At 44.8% G+C, this 25,446-nt stretch overlaps 2 protein-coding genes across 2 annotated transcripts; both read right to left on the bottom strand.

Annotated features, from left to right (window-relative positions):
• Nucleotides 1–820: 820 nt before the first annotated feature.
• LOC138646237 (taste receptor type 2 member 8-like) lies at nucleotides 821–1,780 on the bottom strand. The gene has a single exon (XM_069735703.1). The coding sequence runs from the start codon at nucleotides 1,778–1,780 to the stop codon at nucleotides 821–823; it is 960 nt and encodes a 319-aa protein (XP_069591804.1).
• Nucleotides 1,781–3,575: 1,795 nt separating this feature from the next.
• On the bottom strand, nucleotides 3,576–25,060 carry LOC138645703 (uncharacterized). Its single transcript, XM_069735179.1, has 10 exons — nucleotides 24,966–25,060; nucleotides 14,425–14,466; nucleotides 14,242–14,316; nucleotides 13,876–14,164; nucleotides 13,531–13,722; nucleotides 13,349–13,383; nucleotides 8,400–8,429; nucleotides 8,153–8,182; nucleotides 5,982–6,017; nucleotides 3,576–4,193 (listed from the first exon to the last, which is right to left on the bottom strand). The coding sequence occupies exons 2-10, from the start codon at nucleotides 14,443–14,445 to the stop codon at nucleotides 4,179–4,181; spliced, it is 723 nt and encodes a 240-aa protein (XP_069591280.1). The 5' UTR covers nucleotides 14,446–14,466; nucleotides 24,966–25,060; the 3' UTR covers nucleotides 3,576–4,178.
• Nucleotides 25,061–25,446: the final 386 nt, after the last annotated feature.

Raw genomic sequence — 25,446 nt, 5'->3', positions numbered from 1 at the left:
GAAGACTCATAAGTGTGCCTGAAGATCACTTAAGATGACCCAAGGAAATGTAATAGCACCTGAAGAGCACTGAAGATGACCTAGAATGAAAAAGAGCACGTGAAGATCACTGAAGATGGCGCCAGGATGTGAAAAGAGCACCTGAAAATCACTGCAATGAACCAGGATTCAAAAAAGCACCTGAAGATCACTGAAGATGACCCAAGAAGATGAAAGAGCACCTAAAGATCACTGAAGATGATCCAAGGACTCATAAAAGCACCTGGAAATCACTGAAGATGCCCCGAGGATTTGTAAAAGCACCTGAAAATCACTGAAGATGATCGAAGATAAACGAGAAGGTAAAGAAGCAAGAAGTTTGGTAAGGATGATGATCGGGAAGTAAAGGAAGAGTAAGATAAACAAGATGATTGAGGAGGCAACAAATGAATATGATTGAGGAGGTAACAAAGAAGATGAGGAAGTCTGGTAAGAAAGATAATCGAGAAGGTAACGAAGATGATGAAGCAAGAAGTCTGGAAAATATAAAGAAGAAGATTAATAAGGGAATCTTTAAATGTTCTTGAAACAGAAGAAATTTTAATCAAAACAATTTAGCCTTAATTTATTATTCAAGAAAATATGTCAAATCATTAATACAAGCCTTTATATTACTTTTTGCGACATTTCTACAGTCACTATATTATTTTGGTCAATGGTTTGATAAATAAGTATTGACAGTTATGATATTTGATGGCCTCGTATTGGTTTCAGTCAAAGATGAACTATGACCTGTTTACCATCTGTTCTATTTAGGCCTCAGGTGTAGATAGAGCATGATTCAGTTCTCTGGTGAGGAGATGTTCCTGCTCTCTTCTTCCTTTGTGGACATCACTTTCCAGTAGAAGACCTTCATCCAGGCTTTCTTCAGTTTGGTGTTAGAAAAAATTAGAAGAGTTGATTGAACTGGAGCATATAAAGATATAATAATCAGAAACACCCAAAACCCGGTGGTGTATGTGACAAATAGGTTAAAGTAGAAAAGGAACAATGTGACGTAAAACATCCCATAGAAGACTAGAAGTCGTATCATGTTGCGGACTGTATTTTCGTAAGCTTTCACATTGACAGAAGATTTTGTTTGATTTTTCTTCATCTTTTTGCGGTGTCTGTTCAAGGAACAAACAGTAGCTGCTGTGGTCACCACACTTATGAGAAACGGGAAGCAGCTGCTCACAAACGAGATGTACAAATTGTTGGAAAATATCCCATTGGATTTTGCCTTCATCTTGGCCAACTGGACCAGGGAGATGTTCTTTGAAGATTCATTGTGTTCAAGAAACTCTAGAATGTTCAGTGAGGCGGAGACAACAGATATAAGCTCGGCCATAAGGATCATCCATGGAATAGCAATGTTCACCTTCATCTTTATCCAGGAGAGGAAGCCAGATCGAAAAGTTTGGATCTTCATGAAGTAGAAGAAGCATAAGCAGGCAGTGAGCCAGGACGAGGAGGTGATCATGAATGTGGCAAAGACGTAGACGGCTGGCGTTATAAGGGTTTTCAGGAAAACTAAGGGATTAAAATAGAGCAGTAAAATATTCACATATGAGACACAGGCGTAGAGGACATTGGAGATGCTCAAAGCCAAGATGATAATATTACTGACTCTCCTGTCCAGTCCACGAGCATAATAATAGGAAAGGAACAAGATAATGACGGCATTGGTAGACACTCCATAAATGGTCTCCAGACTAAGGATAACAATGTACATAGTGATTATTGGGTCATGGTAGACCATGGCTATCCCAATACAGAGGATCACCTATAAAGAAGAAGGTGAAGACATCTACACTTTCACAAGGAGTAGATGATGGTCAATGAAGCCCTCAGGAGCCAATTCTTGTCCTGGCTTTTTATACGCTCATCATTGCTCTTGAGATTGGTCAAGTCTTTTCCTAGTTTATACGGATTGGCCAGCTGGATTCATGCACAATTGTCATCAATCCGAGACTGAACGTAAAATGTTCTCCAGAAATTACTTCTGAGACCTGAATATATGAGCAAAGACTGAAAGTCCAGAATTCATGGCAACATGCAAAACCCGAGCACATAGTGGAACTCCGTTGTGTCAACAGCTTCGGTCTACGCGTATTTGCATTTATGAACTAACCCAATACATCATTCAAATCAAGGCCACATCCAATAAGTCTGATCAATAACTGAGTCCAGGACCAGCAGCAACAGAACACTGCTCCAGAAAGTTCATGCAGAGGTACTGACAGATCCAAAAAGACATGATCCAAAGATCTGGGCAGTAGTGAAGGGGCAAGGGATTCACTCATTTGTTTTTGTGGTCAGGATGCTTAAAACATTAGTCTATATGGCAGAATTTGCACCTGATTTCCATGCAGCTCTTCACCTTCCATGTAACTGATATAAGATGATTATCTGCTATTTACCCTGTGGGATAAACATGAGTCCCGCTAAAACAGAGAGACGGGGCCTCAGAGGGCACAAGTCCCAATACTTTTCCCTGGGTGAAGCCGAGGGCCCAAAACCAGACAGAAAGATGTCACCAGCGCTGTTTCCTTATCTTAATTTATGTGATGCCTTCTGCTGGGCTATGACCCAGATGTGAGAAGACAAAGTCTATTATGGATCCCTGGACTCCTTGCCTGCTGTAATGTACGAGTATAAATGCACAGAATTGTATAAAAACGTTGATCGGTGGCAAACATCATATGGTTAGTGGGTCCAAGTCCTGCGCTCCCATCAGTCTAATGAAGGCAAAGGCAGAAACGCTTGGCTTATATCGAGGATGAGCATGAGCCAGACTTGGTTGTGGGTCTGTGCCCGGCTCTGCTCCTATTGGAGAATACACCGAGAGCTTCTGCTTCTATTGAGCAATCTGTAGGGGGCTCACGACCTGGACCCCAAAGATCCAAGCTACTAAACAGTTGCCAACAACATAAAAAATATCATTAGTACTGTAAGGCTGAAGTGTAGACTTACCCACTACAATTACACAAACCAAAGGTATGGAACTATCTATGGGTTGGCCCATGCCCCTGCGGTGTTGATCCCTCATGACCCCCACATTAGGACACAAATTCCTTCATGTCTCCAAATCTACCAATCAGAATGAGTCAATGGATCATTGTCCCATCTTCAGTAGTCGGCTGTCGTCAGGACTACTATTACTCTATAACATCTCCATTATTAGAAGCTCACTGACATCTAGGTCATATGTCTACAGACCCTCATGAACCAAACCCATGCAATAACACCATCAGACCCTAGAATATCGGGGATGCATGGTGAAGTGAGGCATAGATAGGCACGAGGGTCTCGTGTTTGGTATCCAAGACTCACTACACAGAAAGACGGGTGATATAGAAGAGATTTCCATATAGACCATTTGTGGAATCAATACGGGAAGAAATTATTGGCCTTCTGGACTCACGAGATGATTATCCTCCCGTCATTGGTGGCCGTCTTCTCTGCAGGAGATTAGAGGCTGCAATGGTGGAAAAGTCCTAAAATATTACACTGTGTGAAGAGGCTCTCGTAACTAAAGGTCAGACATCACCAAGTGACTACAGAATGTTTTATTAATTAATTGTATCAGGAGATAACAGGTGAAGCTACATGAGATAATCCCCATCTTCATTCATTCAAATACAGAATACAGAAGCCTTCACAACTTAGACAACAGACATTTCTGACCCCAGAAGACACAAGCTTTGCCGCTAAACGTTAGATAAACTTATGATCTTCTCTGATATCGACTCCACAAATGACCCCAAGTGGATGTGATCAATGATGAGATAAAACCATAAGTAATAAAAAGTCACCAGAAGTAAGAGAAATTGTGGCTGTATGAAGGGTGACGGAGAAATTGGGGCGACTCCTCTCCTCTGAGGTTACAATGTATCAGTCCAATGCGTCGTCACGGAATAGGAGATTTCTCTGTTGGACAGAATCTTCCATTGAGTGATGAGATGTAACCTCATCCGGTCGGCGAGATGCGTCACATTCTTATGGATTTTTATGTTTCTCTTTCCAACGTTGGACATATATCCTTCATCAATATATTCCGGGATTCCTGAGTCCTCAGGGCCGACAGCTGGGGCGAGCCATAAGAAGGATGTGACGAGACGAGGTGACAGAACCGGGCCAAGAAGATCCGCTCTGGGTCAGGCAAGTAACGGCTGAAAGACCAAAGAAAACTAGATGATATTATTTGAGAATAAATTTTTATTGGCACTGGTACAAGAGTATAATGGAGCACATTTGACTTCTTTAGCATGTTAGATGTTTGATGTGCGGCCTGGCGCCGGCCGTCTCTCGTGACTGTGACGTGGGCGGAGGAGGGGATGGGAGGGGTTTGAGGTCCAGGATGGGCGCGTGTGCATAAATAAAATATTTGATAGGTTGCTGGCCGGTCATGTGACCTTTATACTGGACAGCTGCCACACTTAAGCCACGCCCCTGAGGAAGCGGTAACAATGCCAAATATGCATCGAGGAACGTGGCTGTGGTCTTGTCAGGATCTACACGAACTATGGGTGATTCCTCTTGTCATTAACTGTCCCTTTTTCTATTACATTTATGGCATGCAGCATACTCAGTGATACTTTATGTTCCACTGTTCTTTCATTGGAATATTTTCTCCTTTGCTATATACTGAATATAGGAGTATCAGATGACATGGATGCCTATTACGGATCCTTTTCATAGCTGAGCTTATTTTGCATTGTTACCTTTTTAAATTTTACATTGTTCATATATTTTTCTGTGTTTTTTGTAATACGAATAAAATCTTTATATTTTTTAGCATATTTGGACTCTTTGTTAAGCAGATTATAGCGGCGCCTGCATCATGTACACTATGAGGAGGGGACTGTCATGGGGCTACGGCGACAGAGAGGTTCCAGAGAACCGCAGCGCTCTGGGCCTCGTTCACACACAGTGAACAGAAGCTCTTCACCTGTATTCTGACCTGGCTGCTTTGTGCCAGCAGTGCAGGAGTTAACTTTATTTGCTAAGTTGCTGTGAGCTGGGTCTCTCAGCTGAAGTGGATTTTGTAATCTTCTCCTCTATATAGACCCAGCCTTGACTACAGCTAGTGTCAGTGATCAGTTCTGCTGCCTGGCTTGGAGGTTGAAGGAGAGTGATATTAGGAGTTTGGAGATTGGTGTCTGCTGTTTTGGTTGTTTGTTAAACCTGTTTTCCTTCACAGTTTTCTCCTTCTCTTCCCTTCTATGTGTACCCTCTGTGGTCGTGTGAGCATTCGGTGAGTTTGAGACTTTTAGTTACTTTGTCTGTATACCCTGTTTATTGTTGTGTTTATACACTGGTGCAGTCCTCCTCCCTGGGGAGGAGAGGGGGCCACTGATAGGGCCTGCACAGGAGACAGGGATACGCTGGCGGCTCGGGCCTCTTAACCATCATAGGTACCCCCGAGATAAGGGAAAGCCAGGGCCCCATTAAAGTAGTAGGGACAGGTGCGGGTCCCAGTACGCCATCCTGCACCTTTAACGCCGCTTACGGCGTGACAGGGACATGTTGGAGGCAGTGAGCGGAGCCTCGCCTACTCCAGGTTCTGCTCCGGCAGAGTGATACGTCATGTGTGATGTCATCACATGAATGATTTGTCAGTGATGTCAGAAATCATGGCGCTTCTCATGGCTGCCGCGGTCATGTAACGTCCCTGCAAGGTCTACACTACGGAGCAGCAGAACCTGGAGCCGGGGTCCCAAAGCGAGGAGATTACAGAGGCTTTATCACTTGTCAAGGGGACTGAGAGGTTGTAAAGATGCCAAATGTTATCCTCCTCTGCCATCCCGGAGGAGACTGAGCGACTCGCTGAATGTAAACATTTGATCTAAATTTTGATGTATATGTTTATGGCGTGCTCGCACTTTCCTTACGTCTGACATTTCCGGCCCCAGATGTCGCCATTTCTGATCACGTTATTCCACTATACTATCCGTTACCTCATCCAGCTCGCCTGGTCCTCTTCTTCTGTAAGGCTACAAAGAAGAAAGATTTTAGACATTTTGTCTTGAAGAAAAGTTCTCGATAGTAAACTGAGCCAAGACATGAAGAGCAATGTTCTCCGGTCTGGGCCTGACCTCCATATTTGTCTTAGTATACCCGACTTTAGAGAGATGAATTATGATGATTATTGGCTGCACTGGAAGAAAGAACAAAGAACTGCTCGATGGATCCGAGACCCAGACGTGTAACCTTATTACTATGGAACGTGTGTGACCCCACACACTACAATCCCCCCATATACAAATAAGTATTGAACATGCCACCAGTTTTCTAAAGCTGCTATTGCCATGAAATTCTCACAGGATGTCGGTCACAACCCATCCAATCCACAGAGGCAAAGAAATCACTATAGATGTCCATATATTATGTGTAATAATGGGAAGTGACACAGGGAAACATATTGAACACTAGAAGAAGAAAAAGAGGAGCAAAAAGCCCTAAAAAGTCCTGTCACCTGATGAAATCTATCAGTAATTAGAAAGCAATCCTTCCACTTAGAGAAAAATTACATCTGCTGGCTCACCTGATGACTATAAATGGAGTCTTATTACCAGTGGGCCACACAAGAAACAGCTCATGATGGGAAATCCATTGAGCTGTCTCAAGACCTTCACAACATTACTGTTGCAAAATAAACTTATGGCATTGGTTATAGAAGAATTTATAAACTGCGGCCATAATCCAGAAGTGCAAGGAACATAATTTCACCATAAATCGGCCATGACCAGGTGCTCCCCGCAAGACTTCACCATAAACCAGAAATGACCAGGTGCTCCCTACAAGATTTCACCATAAACCAGCCATGACCAAGTGCTCCTCGCAAGATTTCACCATAAACCAACCACGAGCAGCTACTACGGGCAAGGTTTCACCATAAACCAGCCACAACCAGGTGTTCCCCAGAAGATTTCACCATAAACCGACCATAAACAGGGGCTTTCTGCAAAATTTCACCATAAACCAACTACGACCAGGTGCTCCTCGCAAGATTTCAGAAAGAGGACTGCAAGAATTATCAGAAGAGTTGTCCAAAAGCCAAGGACACCTGTGGAGAGCCATAGAAACACCTGGAATCAACAGGTACAATTGTTTCACAGAAAACTGTAAGTAATGCACTCACCCTCCATGGCCTGTATGCACTCTCACCACGCAACCTCCATGGCCTGTATGCACGCTCACCACACAAGACTCCATTGCTAAGTAAAAAGCATGTTCAAGCACGTTTACAGTTTGTTCAACAACATTTAGACAAGTCCGTGAAATACTGGGAGAATATAGTCTGGCCACATGAGACCAAAATTGTACTTTTTGGATGCCATAATTCACATACTTGGAGGTCAAAAGGCACTGAACATCACCTCAAAAACACCATACCAACAGTAAAGTCTGGAGGTGGGAACATCATGGTGTGGGGCTGACAAACTTTATTTCAGTGAAGGAAGGATGAATAGACAAATGTACTGAGACCATCTACCAGGGTGATGAAGATGAAACAAGGGTGAATGTTTCACAAGACAATGATCACAAACCCACAGCTAAGGAAACTCTGAATTGGTCTCACAGAAAGAAAATAAAGCTGCTACAAAGGCCGAACCGATCACCGGACTGGAATCCAAGAGAAAATGTATGGAAGGGACTAAAGCTCTGAGTTCATAGAAGGAGCCAAGGAAGCTTCTGGATGTGAAGATGTTTTTATGTGAAAGACTAGGCCAAAATCACACCTGAGCAATGCCTGCAACTAGTTTCTCCATGCAAGAGGCATCTTGAAGCTGCATCACCAACATACTTGTATGAACTATTAAATAAATTTCAGTAAGCCAGTTCAATGCTTTTTTGCTGTGTCATTTCCCATTATTACCCATAACTTAATTTATAGACATTTTCCGTGATTTCTTTCCCGTGTGGATTTGATCGGTTGTTACCGATATCTGGAGATAATTTCATGTCAATATCACCTTTAGAAGCAGATTTAGCTAGAGAATTTGTCACTTTTTCAATACTTATTTCACCTGCTGTGTAACAGTCTGGTGTGTGATCCGACACGGTGTAGTTCCCCATATGTAACGGTGTGATTTAAGATCACAAGTTGGTAATGATGATTTCTTACCACTGCCGTAGATGAGCAAACTGCAGAGATCTGTAAAAAGGAAACACAATGTAACACAAATAATACTGGACAAAACGAGCTGGAAAAGTAACGGTGTAGTAATCATATAGCACAGTGATAGTAAGCTGCACAGGAGACACAGAGGACTCACCACAGAGGAGCCAGGAGAGCCACAGAGGAGGAACAGAGGAGAAGACAGAGAAAGACACAGAAGAACCATCTCAGGCAATATCACCATGTAACTCACATTATTATGGACCCAAACAGCCAAAGATTCCTGGAAAGCAGAAATTCAGTTAGACTTGGCATCTAGAGCAGGTGGAGAGGTCAGAGATGGCGGAGGGTCATTGTCACATCTACGTCCCGTTCCTTAATGGGAAACTGTCAATCAATGCTGACAAAGACTCAGGCACCACAACCGCAGCCCGGCTGCCACCATGTATACTTCCATGTGTCCACTTAGCAAGAGACCTGTTAGAAGCTCGGAGAAGCTCTACAACTGTATCTTCTCTGACATCGGAGCATTTGAAAGTGACGTTTCTGGATGCGGTCATACAGCCGGGCTTCGATTCATGCTGCTGAAGCAGGTGACATTTTCCCTTACGGTCGGTCATACCCATGTGAAAGGTCTATGAGATCACCAGTACTCCCTGCAGAATGGACATTGTCCTGTATTCAAGAGATGGGACAATTCTAGAGAGAGAGAACACTGCTGACACATAGCCAGGGAATGGTTAACAGCTAGCCAGCCCTGGCAAGACGAGCAGAAGACCTTTCTCCATAAGTGCTGGTCAGAGTGCGATAGGGAGAGAAGTGAGGACTCGGAGTGAAGAGACCAGACCGCCTAGGTGAGGGAAGGAAGGACAGAGATAGCAAGTCTGTAATAGAGTCTGATACGTGACGGTGGATCTGGAATAAGGATGGCTAGTCCAGAGGTCCAGAACAGCGAGACAGGAGATAACGTCAGTGGTACGAGGCCAGAGGTGCAGAAGAGGTTCCTCCATAAGTGCTGGTCAGAGTGCGAAAGGGAGAGAAGTGAGGACTCGGAGTGAAGAGACCAGACCACCTAGGTGAGGGAAGGAAGGACAGAGATAGCAAGTCTGTAATAGAGTCTGATACGTGACGGTGGATCTGGAATAAGGATGGCTAGTCCAGAGGTCCAGAACAGCGAGACAGGAGATAACGTCAGTGGTACGAGGCCAGAGGTGCAGAAGAGGTTCCTCCATAAGTGCTGGTCAGAGTGCGAAAGGGAGAGAAGTGAGGACTCGGAGTGAAGAGACCAGACCGCCTAGGTGAGGGAAGGAAGGACAGAGATAGCAAGTCTGTAATAGAGTCAGGTACATGACAGTGGATCTGGAATAAGGATGGCTAGTCCAGAGGTCCAGAACAGCGAGACAGGAGATAACGTCAGTGGTACGAGGCCAGAGGAGCAGGAGAGGTTCCTCCATAAGTGCTGGTCAGAGTGCGAAAGGGAGAGAAGTGAGGACTTGGAGTGAGGAGACCAGACCGCCTAGGTGAGGGAAGGAAGGACAGAGATAGCAAGTCTGTAATAGAGTCTGGTACGTGATGGTGGATCTGGAATAAGGATGGCTAGTCCAGAGGTCCAGAACAGCGAGACAGGAGATAACGTCAGTGGTACGAGGCCAGAGGAGCAGAAGAAGTTCCTCCATAAGTGCTGGTCAGAGTGCGAAAGGGAGAGAAGTGAGGACTCGGAGTGAAGAGACCAGACCACCTAGGTGAGGGAAGGAAGGACAGAGATAGCAAGTCTGTAATAGAGTCAGGTACGTGACGGTGGATCTGGAATAAGGATGGCTAGTCCAGAGGTCCAGAACAGCGAGACAGGAGATAACGTCAGTGGTACGAGGCCAGAGGTGCAGAAGGTAACTGTGGGGTAGTGGGGACCCTGAGACGGCAGGAAACAGGGATAGAGGCTACGTGTAAGCCAAACCTGAAAGTGTTAGTGATAGAATCCTGGAGCTGCCGGGCCGGGGCACGGAGGCCGCACATCTGTCCCATGTGAAAGAAGAGCAGTGGGTCAGCAGCACCCAGCAGTGGCCACCACCAACCACAGAGTATTCAGATCTGTAGTGTTCAGCTCTGCAGCTGCTGAAATCCGTCTGGCGGCACTGCTCTGAGGATGGCCTTAGGGTAGGGTATTAATACAAAAGTAGTGGAGCGACCCTTTAACTCCTCAATGTCGGGCCCATTTTGGTCCACTAGGACTTTTCTTAGCCAATGTCGCTGTATTGACGTCTCTTTATCCTGGGACGAGCTGTATTTGTCAGCGGCAAAACTTTTATTTGATGCTTATACGGAAAATTTGAAAAAAAAACAAACATTTTTTTTTAGATTTTAAACTTTCTGCTTTTCCTGTGGTGTTTCCTTCATTATGAGGGTCCGTGGGATTATGGCGGCACCACATTCAGGTCTCATCACTTTTGTACCATAAATACTCTGTAAAGAAACAACAACCGTTTCTGTCACCGTCCTCCGGTTTACAACGTTCCATCATTCAGATACACAGGGGATTCATTTTTGCAGGACAAGACGTAGTTTTCACTGTTGCTCTTTTCTGGTTGATCACTTTTATTACATTTTTTGGGGATGGAATGTAAAAATAATTTTGATTTTTTTTTTTACGCACTGTTCACACTGCAATTGAATTGATGAATTGACCTTATTCTGCAGGTCAGTAAGAAAATAAAACCTTATGAATTACTACTTTTACACAAAAAATAATGTTATATTAATAATGTCATAATATTCTGAGTCCGTCACATTCTGCGTTTTTATGTGGGTAGAGCCGGGTGAGGGCCCGTTTTCAGCCGTGGTGTCATTGGTGCCATTGTTTTAATACAAACGACTTTTGATTTCATCTTATATAAGGTTGGATGAGTAAAACCCAGAAATTCCGCTATCGATTTTGTATATTTTGCTAATAACATGAATTATACTTTGTTAAACACACATTTACAGCTTTTTCTCTATAATATACAGTGGGGCAAAAAAGTATTTAGTCAGTCAGCAATAGTGCAAGTTCCACCACTTAAAAAGATGAGAGGCGTCTGTAATTTACATCATAGGTAGACCTCAACTATGGGAAACAAACTGAGAAAAAAAAATCCAGAAAATCACATTGTCTGTTTTTTTAACATTTTATTTGCATATTATGGTGGAAAATAAGTATTTGGTCAGAAACAAAATTTCATCTCAATACTTTGTAATATATCCTTTGTTGGCAATGACAGAGGTCAAACGTTTTCTGTAAGTCTTCACAAGGTTGCCACACACTGTTGTTGGTATGTTGGCCCACTCCTCCATGCAGATCTCCTCTAGAGCAGTGATGTTTTTGGCTTTTCGCTTGGCAACACGGACTTTCAACTCCCTCCAAAGGTTTTCTATAGGGTTGAGATCTGGAGACTGGCTAGGCCACTCCAGGACCTTGAAATGCTTCTTACGAAGCCACTCCTTCGTTGCCCTGGCGGTGTGCTTTGGATCATTGTCATGTTGAAAGACCCAGCCACGTTTCATCTTCAATGCCCTTGCTGATGGAAGGAGGTTTGCACTCAAAATCTCACGATACATGGCCCCATTCATTCTTTCATGTACCCGGATCAGTCATCCTGGCCCCTTTGCAGAGAAACTGCCCCAAAGCATGATGTTTCCACCACCATGCTTTACAGTAGGTATGGTGTTTGATGGATGCAACTCAGTATTCTTTTTCCTCCAAACACGACAAGTTGTGTTTCTACCAAACAGTTCCAGTTTGGTTTCATCAGACCATAGGACATTCTCCCAAAACTCCTCTGGATCATCCAAATGCTCTCTAGCAAACTTCAGACGGGCCCGGACATGTACTGGCTTAAGCAGTGGGACACGTCTGGCACTGCAGGACCTGAGTTCATGGTGGCGTAGTGTGTTACTTATGGTAGGCCTTGTTACATTGGTCCCAGCTCTCTGCAGTTCATTCACTAGGTCCCCCCGCGTGGTTCTGGGATTTTTGCTCACCGTTCTTGTGATCATTCTGACCCCATGGGGTGGGATTTTGCGTGGAGCCCCAGATCGAGGGAGATTATCAGTGGTCTTGTATGTCTTCCATTTTCTAATTATTGCTCCCACTGTTGATTTCTTCACTCCAAGCTGGTTGGCTATTGCAGATTCAGTCTTCCCAGCCTGGTGCAGGGCTACAATTTTGTTTCTGGTGTCCTTTGACAGCTCTTTGGTCTTCACCATAATGGAGTTTGGAGTCAGACTGTTTGAGGGTGTGCACAGGTGTCTTTTTATACTGATAACAAGTTTAAACAGGTGCCATTACTACAAGTAATTAGTGGAGGAAAGAGGAGACTCTTAAAGAAGAAGTTACAGGTCTGTGAGAGCCAGAAATCTTGATTGTTTGTTTCTGACCAAATACTTATTTTCCACTATAATATGCAAATAAAATGTTAAAAAACAGACAATGTGATTTTCTGGATTTTTTTTTCTCAGTTTGTCTCCCATAGTTGAGGTCTACCTATGATGTAAATTACAGACGCCTCTCATCTTTTTAAGTGGTAGAACTTGCACTATTGCTGACTGACTAAATACTTTTTTGCCCCACTGTATATATATTTTTTTTCGTTCACATTCTGTACTTTTTCCGTGTTGCATTTCCAGAGCGATCAGAGGGCTTGTACCTTGAGTAACGAGCTGTAATATTAATTGGAGCCATTTTAGAATTTGTACAACTTTGTTTCTTTGTGAGGGGAGATGAACACAAATGGCAATTTCTTTTTTTATTTATTTGTGTTTTTGCAGTGTTCACCACGTAGAACAAATAATGACAGTGTTCTAGGAAATGTTGAAGAGGGCATGGCGTTACCAAGGATTTATTGGTCCCCTTCGAGGACATGAACGTGTGGTCTTACGATGGCATCTATAGAGGGCGACACCTACAGAGGCGGCAGCACACACCTGGAGGAACCTGCTTCACTGGGAATATAATGAAACCCCTCGGCCTGTGCGACCCTGAGATGGAAACTTGTCAGCGCGTCTTACATACACGTCTGGTTGTACTTTGGGTCAACGGCAGAGATAAAAGAGAATCATCCTGGGGCCGAAACAAGCAAAAACTTCCAACACAGAAGAGACGGGGTTAGATAAAATGCAGGATTTACAGAGACTTATTTTAACTCCAGACCTTGCAGATGATTTTCTTACCAAATAATTCCACAAATTCACTGTAGTCCAAGACCCTGTAGGAGACAAAGACGAGTCAGAGATTGATGCACTTATTCTGAAATTTACCCTAAAGGTTTCTCCAGCCTGGAGCCCCATGGTACTAACATGCGGCAATACTTCACCGTCTACAACCTGCCAGATCCTCAGGAATGACCATTTACCAGCAGAGATGTTGGCCTTGATGTCCTGCAGCTTTTGGTCCAGTAGATGTGGGTGCCGCTTCTCGTTGCCAGTGACCAGTATCAGGTCTCGGGAGTAGATTGTGATATCGGGCTGACCATCCAGAATACGGCGCTTCTCTTGGTAGTCGCTCTTCTCCAGGTCATCCACCAAAACAATCACATTGTCCCTGCCTTAAAGTAAAATAAATGTTCCGATTATTTCCAATAGACCTGAAATCATCAGGAAGATATCTCGATCAGAGCTGGAGCTTGTAGATCTCAGGGTACAATCATTGCCACCACCCAGTGACCGTGGGAACAATCGCAGCCATCACCAGACTTTACCTTTAGAAGAAGCCATGTATGTCAGCTCCTCATCGTATAAGGAGTCCGTCACGTTGATGATGTTGATCCTCCCACGGTTCTTGGTGTGATATAGAATGACAAAGTCACAGTCTTGGACGGCCTCTCGGAAGTGACACTCGTCCCTGTTGGAGATGTACACGGGCCGGGGCTCTGCCACAAGACCAGTAAACATGGGGGATTTCAAGGCCATCATCAGCCACTCGTAGTCAACCGTGGCAGAGCGTGAGAAAATCCCAACAACACGAGGGGAGAAAAAGGAGCCACAAATCTGTGTAGGATGGAGAGACGCAGATATAATGGCGGTAATAATAATAATAATGAATAAATGTTACACTTCATCCTTACCAGAGACACCAATACTGATACCGAGTAACGTAAAAGGACCCCCAAACAAGCAAAAGGGAAGCAGAAGACAGAGACCTGAGGAGAGAAGGCCAGCATATGGATGAGTAATGGTGACCACCGTAGTCTGGACACAAACTCCATGTGATGGGGAATATGGGAAGAATGGATAGGACCACATCTTACCAGGCAGGAGAAGTAGGACATGATGACCACTGTCCCAGAGCTCTACAGAGAGAAGAAAGACAGAACTTCAATGATGGGAGGCCGAGAACAAACCCCTGACGTATTACTTCCCAGATGTGTCATATCTGGATAAGTGTAAGAATGTAATAGTATGCTGGTTCTGACTATGTCATCACGGAACAGACAGTCCAACAGTTGAGGGGTTTAATAACAGGAATCAGGTTCTCCTCGCAGGGAGGAAGCAATGGAAAATAACTAGCAACAAAACAATGCAAAAATATGGGAGTCAAACGATGTAACAGAAGTAAGCAGGATTTCTTGAGAAAAGAACACTTATCAGTCTGATGAGGACTTGCTTGAAGGGTCGTCTTCTCCAATGTAGGCACCGAGAAACAGCGGCACTTGTCGTCCCTCTGTTGTCCGTGGGCTGAGTAGTCTTTAGGAGCCCGCTGCCTGGGGTTTCGGGAGTTAATGTGATATGCACAGGCTCTGAGTCTTTAGCTTTTACAGCACAGCCTATCCCAGGAAAACAATGGTCAGTCTATTATTGAGTCTCTCACCAGAAGTCAGGGGCTCTGCACTGATAACGTGGGTACCAGGGGTCACAGTCTCTGTACTGATGCCGCGGGTACCAGGGGGTCGCAGTCTCTGCACGGGCCAATGTCTTTACACGGGTCTCAAAGTGCCCCTCTCCAGTCAAAGCAGAGTCCGCTTTCATGTACTCCCAAGATGCAGTATTTCTGGGCAATTTCCCTGTAATTGTCCTCTGACCGGGAGCTCTCTCTCTCTCCCGGAGCGCAGCTGCACCCTGCTCTGACCACTATTCACGCTGCTCTGTTCCTTGCGCGGGTGCCTTTCTGTTGTGAATTCTGTGGCAGAGCTCCCTCCTGTGGTCACAAGTGGTACTTCGGCTGATTCTCTCTGTGAGCTTCCATTGGTGGAGGAAAGTGGTACTGCGGCTTCTGAGTTTCCTCCCTCAGGTGATGTGGTGAGGTCGTTAGGTGCTTCTCTACTTAACTCCACCTAATGCTTTGATCCTGGCTTCCTGTCAATGTTCCAGTATTGGACTTGTTTTTCCCTGGATCATTCCTGTGGCCTGCTGCTCTGCATAGCTAAGTTCTTCTTTGCTATTTGTTTGCTATTTTTTCTGTCCAGCTTGTCTAATTGTTTTGCTGGAAGCTATGGGACGCAAAGGGTGTACCTCCGTGCCGTTAGTTCGGTACGGAGGGTCTTTTTGCCCCCTTTGCGTGGTTTTCTTTAGGGTTTTGTGTAGACCGCAAAGTTACCTTTCCTATCCTCGCTCTGTTAAGAAAGTCGGGCCTCACTTTGCTGAATCTATTTCATCTCTACGTTTGTCTTTTCATCTTAACTCACAGTCATTATATGTGGGGGGCTGCCTTTTCCTTTGGGGTATTTCTCTGAGGCAAGGTAGGCTTATTTTCTATCTTCAGGCTAGTTAGTTTCTCAGGCTGTGCCGAGTGGCATAGGCAGAGTTAGGCACAATCCACGGCTGCCTCTAGTGTTGTTTGGAGAGGATTAGGGATTGCGGTCTGCAGAGTTCCCACGTCTCAGAGCTCGTTCTATGATTTTGGGTTATTGTCAGATCACTGTATGTGCTCTGACCGCTATGTCCATTATGGAACTGAATTGCCTTTCATAACAGTACAGGAAGCCAAAAGTGCTAATGATTCTCAATAGAGGGAAAAAAGAAGTTCTGAGACCATTTTTTTTTCTTTGCACTGTGTTTTGCCTTTTTTTCCCCCTAGACATTTGGGTGGTTCAGGACACAGGTGTAGCAATGGACATTAAAGGTCTGTCTTCATGTGTGGATCAGCTCACGGCAAGAGTTCAAAATATTCAAGATTTTGTGGTTCAGAATTCTTTGTTAGAACCGAGAATTCCTATTCCAGATTTGTTTTTTGGAGATAGAACTAAATTTCTGAGTTTCAAAAATAATTGTAAACTATTTCTGGCTTTGAAACCTCGCTCCTCTGGTGACCCAGTTCAACCAGTTAGGATCGTCATTTCTTTTTTGCGTGGCGACCCTCAGGACTGGGCATTTTCTCTTGCGTCAGGAGATCCTGCATTAAGTAATATCGATGCGTTTTTCCTGGTGCTTGGATTGCTGTACGATGAGCCTAATTCAGTGGATCAGGCAGAAAAAAAATTTGCTGGCTCTTTGTCAGGCTCAGGATGAGATAGAGGTATATTGTCAGAAATTTAGAAAGTGGTCCGTGCTCACTCAATGGAATGAATCTGCGCTGGCAGCTATGTTCAGAAAGGGTCTCTCTGAAGCCCTTAAGGATGTCATGGTGGGATTTCCTATGCCTGCTGGTTTGAATGAGTCTATGTCTTTGGCCATTCAGATCGGTCGACGCTTGCGTGAGCGTAAATCTGTGCATCATTTGGCTGCATTACCTGAGCTTAAACCTGAGCCTATGCAGTGCGATAGGACTTTGACCAGAGTTGAACGGCAAGAACATAGACGTCTGAATGGGCTGTGTTTCTACTGTGGTGATTCCACTCATGCTATCTCTGATTGTCCTAAGCGCACTAAGCGGTTTGCTAGGTCTGCCACCATTGGTACGGTACAGTCAAAATTTCTTCTGTCCGTTACCTTGATCTGCTCTTTGTCATCGTATTCTGTCATGGCATTTGTGGATTCAGGCGCTGCCCTGAATTTGATGGACTTGGAATATGCTAAGCGTTGTGGGTTTTTCTTGGAGCCCTTGCAGTGTCCTATTCCATTGAGAGGAATTGATGCTACGCCTTTGGCCAAGAATAAGCCTCAATACTGGACCCAGCTGACCATGTGCATGGCTCCTGCTCATCAGGAGGTTATTCGCTTTCTGGTGTTGCATAATCTGCATGATGTGGTCGTGTTGGGGTTGCCATGGCTACAAGCCCATAATCCAGTATTGGATTGGAATTCCATGTTGGTGTCCAGCTGGGGTTGTCAGGGGGTACATGGTGATGTTCCATTTCTGTCAATTTCGTCATCCACCCCTTCTGAGGTTCCAGAGTTCTTGTCTGATTACCGGGATGTATTTGATGAGCCCAAGTCCGATACCCTACCTCCGCATAGGGATTGTGATTGTGCTATCAATTTGATTCCTGGTAGTAAATTCCCAAAAGGTCGATTGTTTAATTTGTCCGTGCCTGAGCACACCGCTATGCGCAGTTATGTGAAGGAATCCCTGGAGAAGGGGCATATTCGCCCGTCATCGTCGCCATTAGGAGCAGGGTTCTTTTTTGTAGCCAAGAAGGATGGTTCGCTGAGACCTTGTATAGATTACCGCCTTCTAAATAAGATCACGGTTAAATTTCAGTACCCCTTGCCATTGTTATCTGATTTGTTTGCTCGGATTAAGGGGGCTAGTTGGTTCACCAAGATAGATCTTCGTGGTGCGTATAATCTGGTGCGAATCAGGCGAGGCGATGAATGGAAAACTGCATTTAATACGCCCGAGGGTCATTTTGAGTATCTAGTGATGCCATTCCGACTTGCCAATGCTCCATCAGTGTTTCAGTCCTTTATGCATGACATCTTCCGAGAGTACCTGGATAAATTTCTGATTGTGTACTTGGATGACATTTTGATCTTCTCGGATGATTGGGAGTCTCATGTGAAGCAGGTCAGAACGGTTTTTCAGGTCCTGCGTGCTAATTCTTTGTTTGTGAAGGGATCAAAGTGTCTCTTTGGTGTGCAGAAGGTTTCATTTTTGGGGTTCATCTTTTCCCCTTCTACTATCGAGATGGATCCTGTTAAGGTCCAAGCCATCCATGATTGGACTCAGCCGACATCTCTGAAAAGTCTGCAAAAATTCCTGGGCTTTGCTAATTTTTATCGTCGCTTCATCTGCAATTTTTCTAGTATTGCCAAACCATTGACCGATTTGACCAAGAAGGGTGCTGATGTGGTCAATTGGTCTTCTGCTGCTGTGGAAGCTTTTCAAGAGTTGAAGCGTCGCTTTTCTTCTGCCCCTGTGTTGTGTCAACCAGATGTTTCGCTTCCGTTCCAGGTCGAGGTTGATGCTTCTGAGATTGGAGCAGGGGCTGTTTTGTCGCAGAGAGTTTCTGATTGCTCAGTGATGAAACCATGCGCTTTTTTTTCCAGGAAGTTTTCGCCTGCTGAGCGAAATTATGATGTGGGCAACCGAGAGTTGCTGGCCATGAAGTGGGCATTCGAGGAGTGGCGTCATTGGCTTGAAGGAGCTAAGCATCGCGTGGTGGTCTTGACTGATCATAAGAACTTGACTTATCTCGAATCCGCCAAGCGCTTGAATCCTAGACAAGCTCGTTGGTGGTTGTTTTTTGTCCGTTTTGACTTTGTGATTTAGTACCTTCCGGGCTCTAAAAATGTGAAGGCGGATGCTCTGTCTAGGAGTTTTGTGCCCGACTCTCCGGGTGTATCTGAGCCGGCGGGTATCCTCAAAGAGGGAGTAATTGTGTCTGCCATCTCCCCTGATTTGCGGCGGGTGCTGCAAAAATTTCAGGCTAATAAACCTGATCGTTGTCCAGCGGAGAAACTGTTTGTCCCTGATAGGTGGACGAATAAAGTTATCTCTGAGGTTCATTGTTCGGTGTTGGCTGGTCATCCTGGAATCTTTGGTACCAGAGAGTTAGTGGCTAGATCCTTTTGGTGGCCATCTCTGTCGCGGGATGTGCGTGCTTTTGTGCAGTCCTGTGGGATTTGTGCTCGGGCTAAGCCCTGCTGTTCTCGTGCCAGTGGGTTGCTTTTGCCCTTGACGGTCCCGAAGAGGCCTTGGACACATATCTCTATGGATTTTATTTCAGATCTTCCCGTTTCTCAAAAGATGTCAGTCATTTGGGTGGTCTGTGATCGCTTTTCTAAGATGGTCCATCTGGTACCCTTGTCTAAATTGCCTTCCTCCTCTGATTTGGTGCCATTGTTCTTCCAGCATGTGGTTCGTTTACATGGCATTCCAGAGAATATCGTTTCTGACAGAGGTTCCCAGTTTGTTTCGAGGTTTTGGCGAGCCTTTTGTGGTAGGATGGGCATTGACTTGTCTTTTTCCTCGGCTTTCCATCCTCAGACTAATGGCCAGACCGAACGAACCAATCAGACCTTGGAAACATATCTGAGATGCTTTGTTTCTGCTGATCAGGATGACTGGGTGTCCTTTTTGCCTTTGGCTGAGTTCGCCCTTAATAATCTGGCCAGCTCGGCTACTTTGGTTTCGCCATTTTTCTGCAATTCTGGGTTCCATCCTCGTTTCTCTTCAGGACAGGTTGAGTCTTCGGACTGTCCTGGTGTGGATACTGTGGTGGACAGGTTGCAGCAGATTTGGACTCATGTAGTGGACAATTTGACCTTGTCCCAGGAGAAGGCTCAACGTTTCGCTAATCGCAGACGCCGTGTGGGTCCCCGACTTCGTGTTGGGGATCTGGTTTGGTTATCTTCTCGTCATATTCCTATGAAGGTTTCCTCTCCTAAGTTTAAACCTCGTTTCATTGGTCCGTATAGGATTTCTGAGGTTCTTAATCCTGTGTCTTTTCGTCTGACCCTTCCAGATTCTTTTTCCATACATAACGTATTCCATAGGTCATTGTTGCGGAGATACGTGGCACCTATGGTTCCATCTGTTGACCCTCCTGCCCTGGTTTTGGTGGAGGGGGAGTTGGAGTATATTGTGGAGAAGATTTTGGATTCTCGTGTTTCAAGACGGAAACTCCAGTATCTGGTTAAATGGAAGGGTTATGCTCAGGAAGATAATTCCTGGGTTTTTGCCTCTGATGTCCATGCTCCCGATCTTGTTCGTGCCTTTCATGTGGCTCATCCTGGTCGGCCTGGGGGCTCTGGTGAGGGTTCGGTGACCCCTCCTCAAGGGGGGGGTACTGTTGTGAATTCTGTTGCAGAGCTCCCTCCTGTGGTCACAAGTGGTACTTCGGCTGATTCTCTCTGTGAGCTTCCGTTGGTGGAGGAAAGAGGTACTGCGGCTTCTGAGTTTCCTCCCTCAGGTGATGTGGTGAGGTCGTTAGGTGCTTCTCTACTTAACTCCACCTAATGCTTTGATCCTGGCTTCCTGTCAATGTTCCAGTGTTGGACTTGTTTTTCCCTGGATCATTCCTGTGGCCTGCTGCTCTGCATAGCTAAGTTCTTCTTTGCTATTTGTTTGCTATTTTTTCTGTCCAGCTTGTCTAATTGTTTTGCTGGAAGCTATGGGACGCAAAGGGTGTACCTCCGTGCCGTTAGTTCGGTACGGAGGGTCTTTTTGCCCCCTTTGCGTGGTTTTCTTTAGGGTTTTGTGTAGACCGCAAAGTTACCTTTCCTATCCTCGCTCTGTTAAGAAAGTCGGGCCTCACTTTGCTGAATCTATTTCATCTCTACGTTTGTCTTTTCATCGTAACTCACAGTCATTATATGTGGGGGGGCTGCCTTTTCCTTTGGGGTATTTCTCTGAGGCAAGGTAGGCTTATTTTCTATCTTCAGGCTAGTTAGTTTCTCAGGCTGTGCCGAGTTGCATAGGCAGAGTTAGGCACAATCCACGGCTGCCTCTAGTGTTGTTTGGAGAGGATTAGGGATTGCGGTCTGCAGAGTTCCCACGTCTCAGAGCTCGTTCTATGATTTTGGGTTATTGTCAGATCACTGTATGTGCTCTGACCGCTATGTCCATTGTGGAACTGAATTGCCTTTCATAACACCTTTCCCTCTCTCTGCCCGGCTTCCTTCCTGTCCTAGTGTCTAAGTCTGCCCCCTGGGGAACCTGTAGCACAGCTCAATGGTTCCAGGCACAGAGCCGAGAAGGTAACGGCCCCCGGACTCTTCTTGTGCTTCACCTCCTTACAAGAACCATATCCTTACGCTGTTATCACTGGAGACTAAATCATAAGCGGGAACCCCGAACTTCTCCTGAGCTGCCCCATGTGTCATATGGACAAGTGTAAGAACCACATCCTGGTACCATTATCTCTGGAGACTAAATTATAGGAGAGAACCCAGAGCTTCTCCAGAGCTGCTCCATGTGTCATATGGATAAATGTAAGAACCACATCCAGTTACCATTATCACCCAAGACTAAATTATAGGAGAGAACCCAGAACTTCTCCAGAGCTGCCCCGTGTGTCATATGGATAAATGTAAGAACCACATGCTGGCACTGTTGAAATCTGGATGAGGGACGGCCACAGGATGAGAGGTACAACAGCAATCAGCAGACTCGCACAAAGATTAGATAATATAATATGAATATTTACTAACCAGTTTCTAAAGAATGGAAGGGAAACAGTGTATAAGTAACAGACACAATGACAGCAGTTACTATCGATAACACTAAGAGCATACACAGATACAGTAACAGATACAATGAGGGCAGTTACTATCGATAACACTAAGAGTATACACAGATACAGTAACAGATACAATGACAGCAGTTACTATCGATAACACTAAGAGTATACACAGATACAGTAACAGATACAATGACAGCAGTTACTATCGATAACACTAAGAGTATACACAGATACAGTAACAGATACAATGACGGCAGTTACTATCGATAACACTAAGAGCATACACAGATACAGTAACAGATACAATGACAGCAGTTACTATCGATAACACTAAGAGTATACACAGATACAGTAACAGATACAATGACAGCAGTTACTATCGATAACACTAAGAGTATACACAGATACAGTAACAGATACAATGACAGCAGTTACTATCGATAACACTAAGAGTATACACAGATACAGTAACAGATACAATGACGGCAGTTACTATCGATAACACTAAGAGTATACACAGATACAGTAACAGACACAATGACAGCAGTTACTATCCATAACACTAAGAGTATACACAGATACAGTAACAGATACAATGACAGCAGTTACTATCGATAACACTAAGAGTATACACAGATACAGTAACAGATACAATGAGGGCAGTTACTATCCATAACACTAAGAGTATACACAGATACAGTAACAGACACAATGACAGCAGTTACTATCGATAACACTAAGAGTATACACAGATACAGTAACAGATACAATGATAGCAGTTACTATCGATAACACTAAGAGTATACACAGATACAGTAACAGATACAATGATAGCAGTTACTATCGATAACACTAAGAGTATACACAGATACAGTAACAGATACAATGAGGGCAGTTACTATCCATAACACTAAGAGTATACACAGATACAGTAACAGATACAATGACAGCAGTTACTATCGATAACACTAAGAGTATACACAGATACAGTAACAGATACAATGACGGCAGTTACTATCGATAACACTAAGAGTATACACAGATACAGTAACAGATACAATGATAGCAGTTACTATCGATAACACTAAGAGTATACACAGATACAGGTAAATTCTGCATTTAATTTGGAAATCCAGGTCCCAGAGTCTGGAGGAAGAGTGGAGAGGCCACAATCCGAGCTGCTGGAGGTCTAGTGTGAAGTCTCCACCATCAGTGATGGTTTGGGGAGCAATGTCATCTGCTGGTGTAGGTCCACTGGGTTTTATCAAGACCAAAGCGCAGCCGTCTACCAGGACATTGTAGAGCACTTCATGCTCATGCTTCACTTTTTGATGATATTCTCGTTTTGTGAGACGCCCCTGTATAGTTGAGCATGGTGGGTCAGATTTTCGCACTGTACTATATAAAAGGCAGCACGTTGGCTCGGTAGTTAGCATTTTAGTATATATGGGAGCACAGTGGCTCAGTGGTTAGCACAGTACTATATACAGTATGTATAGGACAGCACGGCGGCTCAGTGGTCAGCACAGTACTATATACAGCATGTATAGGACAGCACAATGGCTCAGTGGTTAGCACCGTACTACACATAGGGGAGCACAATGGCTCAGTGGTTAGCACAGTACTATATACAGTATGTAGAGGACAGCACAGTGGCTCAGTGGTTAGCACCGTACTACACATAGGGGAGCACAATGGCTCAGTGGTTAGCACAGTACTATATACAGTATGTAGAGGACAGCACGGTGGCTCAGTGGTCAGCACAGTACTATATACAGCATGTATAGGACAGCACAATGGCTCAGTGGTTAGCACCGTACTACACATAGGGGAGCACAATGGCTCAGTGGTTAGCACAGTACTATATACAGCATGTATAGGACAGCACAATGGCTCAGTGGTTAGCACAGTACTATATACAGTATGTAGAGGACAGCACGGTGGCTCAGTGGTCAGCACAGTACTACATGTAGGGGAGCACAATGGCTCAGTGGTTAGCACCGTACTACACATAGGGGAGCACAATGGCTCAGTGGTTAGCACAGTACTATATACAGCATGTAGAGGACAGCACAGTGGCTCAGTGGTCAGCACAGTACTATATACAGTATGTAGAGGACAGCACGGTGGCTCAGTGGTTAGCACAGTACTATATACAGTATGTAGAGGACAGTACGGTGGCTCAGTGGTTAGCACAGTACTATATACAGTATGTAGAGGACAGCACGGTGGCTCAGTGGTTAGCACAGTACTATATACAGTATGTAGAGGACAGCACGGTGGCTCAGTGGTTAGCACAGTACTATATACAGTATGTAGAGGACAGCACGGTGGCTCAGTGGTCAGCACAGTACTATATACAGTATGTAGAGGACAGCACGGTGGCTCAGTGGTTAGCACTGTACTATATACAGTATGTAGAGGACAGCACGGTGGCTCAGTGGTTAGCACAGTACTATATACAGTATGTAGAGGACAGCACGGTGGCTCAGTGGTTAGCAGAGTACTATATACAGTATGTAGAGGACAGCACGGTGGCTCAGTGGTTAGCACAGTACTATATACAGTATGTAGAGGACAGCACGGTGGCTCAGTGGTCAGCACAGTACTATATACAGTATGTAGAGGACAGCACGGGGGCTCAGTGGTTAGCAGAGTACTATATACAGTATGTAGAGGACAGCACGGTGGCTCAGTGGTTAGCACAGTACTATATACAGTATGTAGAGGACAGCACGGTGGCTCAGTGGTTAGCACAGTACTATATACAGTATGTAGAGGACAGCACGGGGGCTCAGTGGTCAGCACAGTACTACATATAGGGGAGCACAATGGCTCAGTAGTTAACACTGTAGTAAATATAGGTAGCCCAGTGGCTCAGAGGAAAATAAATATGTATCACTGTATATAATGACCCCCGGCTACAGGAGATGACGGAGTAAGGCTGAATGCAAAAGCCGAGATAAGAGGAACAGCATGAAGCCCCTTACTGAGGTCCGTGAGATGTTCGGTCTGGAGACCCCTGACCACTGCGGACCCCGTGGTCTGTGCTCTGATCACCAATGTCCACGTGTGAACCCGGCCACAAAGACCGATGTCCCTCACATCCCAGACCTCACCCTGGAAGTCCACGGCCCAAGAGGTCCACTACCTGTCATCTCAGAGATCCCCTCCCCCACACATTGTGAGAAGCTGGGGGTTATCCTCCTCCTCCTCCTCCTCCTCCTCATCACAACCCCATCATCATCATCATCATCCTGAGAATTTAGCATTTATTTTATACTCACATAAAGGCGCAGTCTCCTGAAATGTTCACAACCAGGAAGACGCGAGAGAGAAAGTGAAAGTGAAGAACAGAAAGTGTAAAGATAATGTCCGACCGGGGCGGAAATGACAATGATAACATAAAATAATAATAATAATAATAATAATAATAAAAGATACAATATTACTGATACATTGTAACTGATAACAATAAACAACAAGACAGGAAAGAGAAAGCAACATGAGTGGCCATTACTCCCTGTTATCAGCCATTACTGGGGGACGTTACTGGAGGATAAAAGATGATGGTGAACAGCAGAATAGTGAGTGCAGCTCTGGAGGTGACTGGAGGATAAAAGATGATGGTGAACAGCAGAATGGTGAGTGCAGCTCTGGAGGTGACTGGAGGATAAGACATGATGTAACAGCAGAATAGTGAGTGCAGCTCTGGAGGTGACTGGAGGATAAGACACGATGTAACAGCAGAATAGTGAGTGCAGCTCT

This window comes from Ranitomeya imitator, chromosome 7 (assembly GCF_032444005.1).
Source record: "Ranitomeya imitator isolate aRanImi1 chromosome 7, aRanImi1.pri, whole genome shotgun sequence".
In the NCBI taxonomy this organism is placed as follows: domain Eukaryota; kingdom Metazoa; phylum Chordata; class Amphibia; order Anura; family Dendrobatidae; genus Ranitomeya; species Ranitomeya imitator.
The sequence above is the reverse complement of the archived record's forward strand: the minus strand, read 5'-3'. Positions and strand labels throughout refer to the sequence as shown.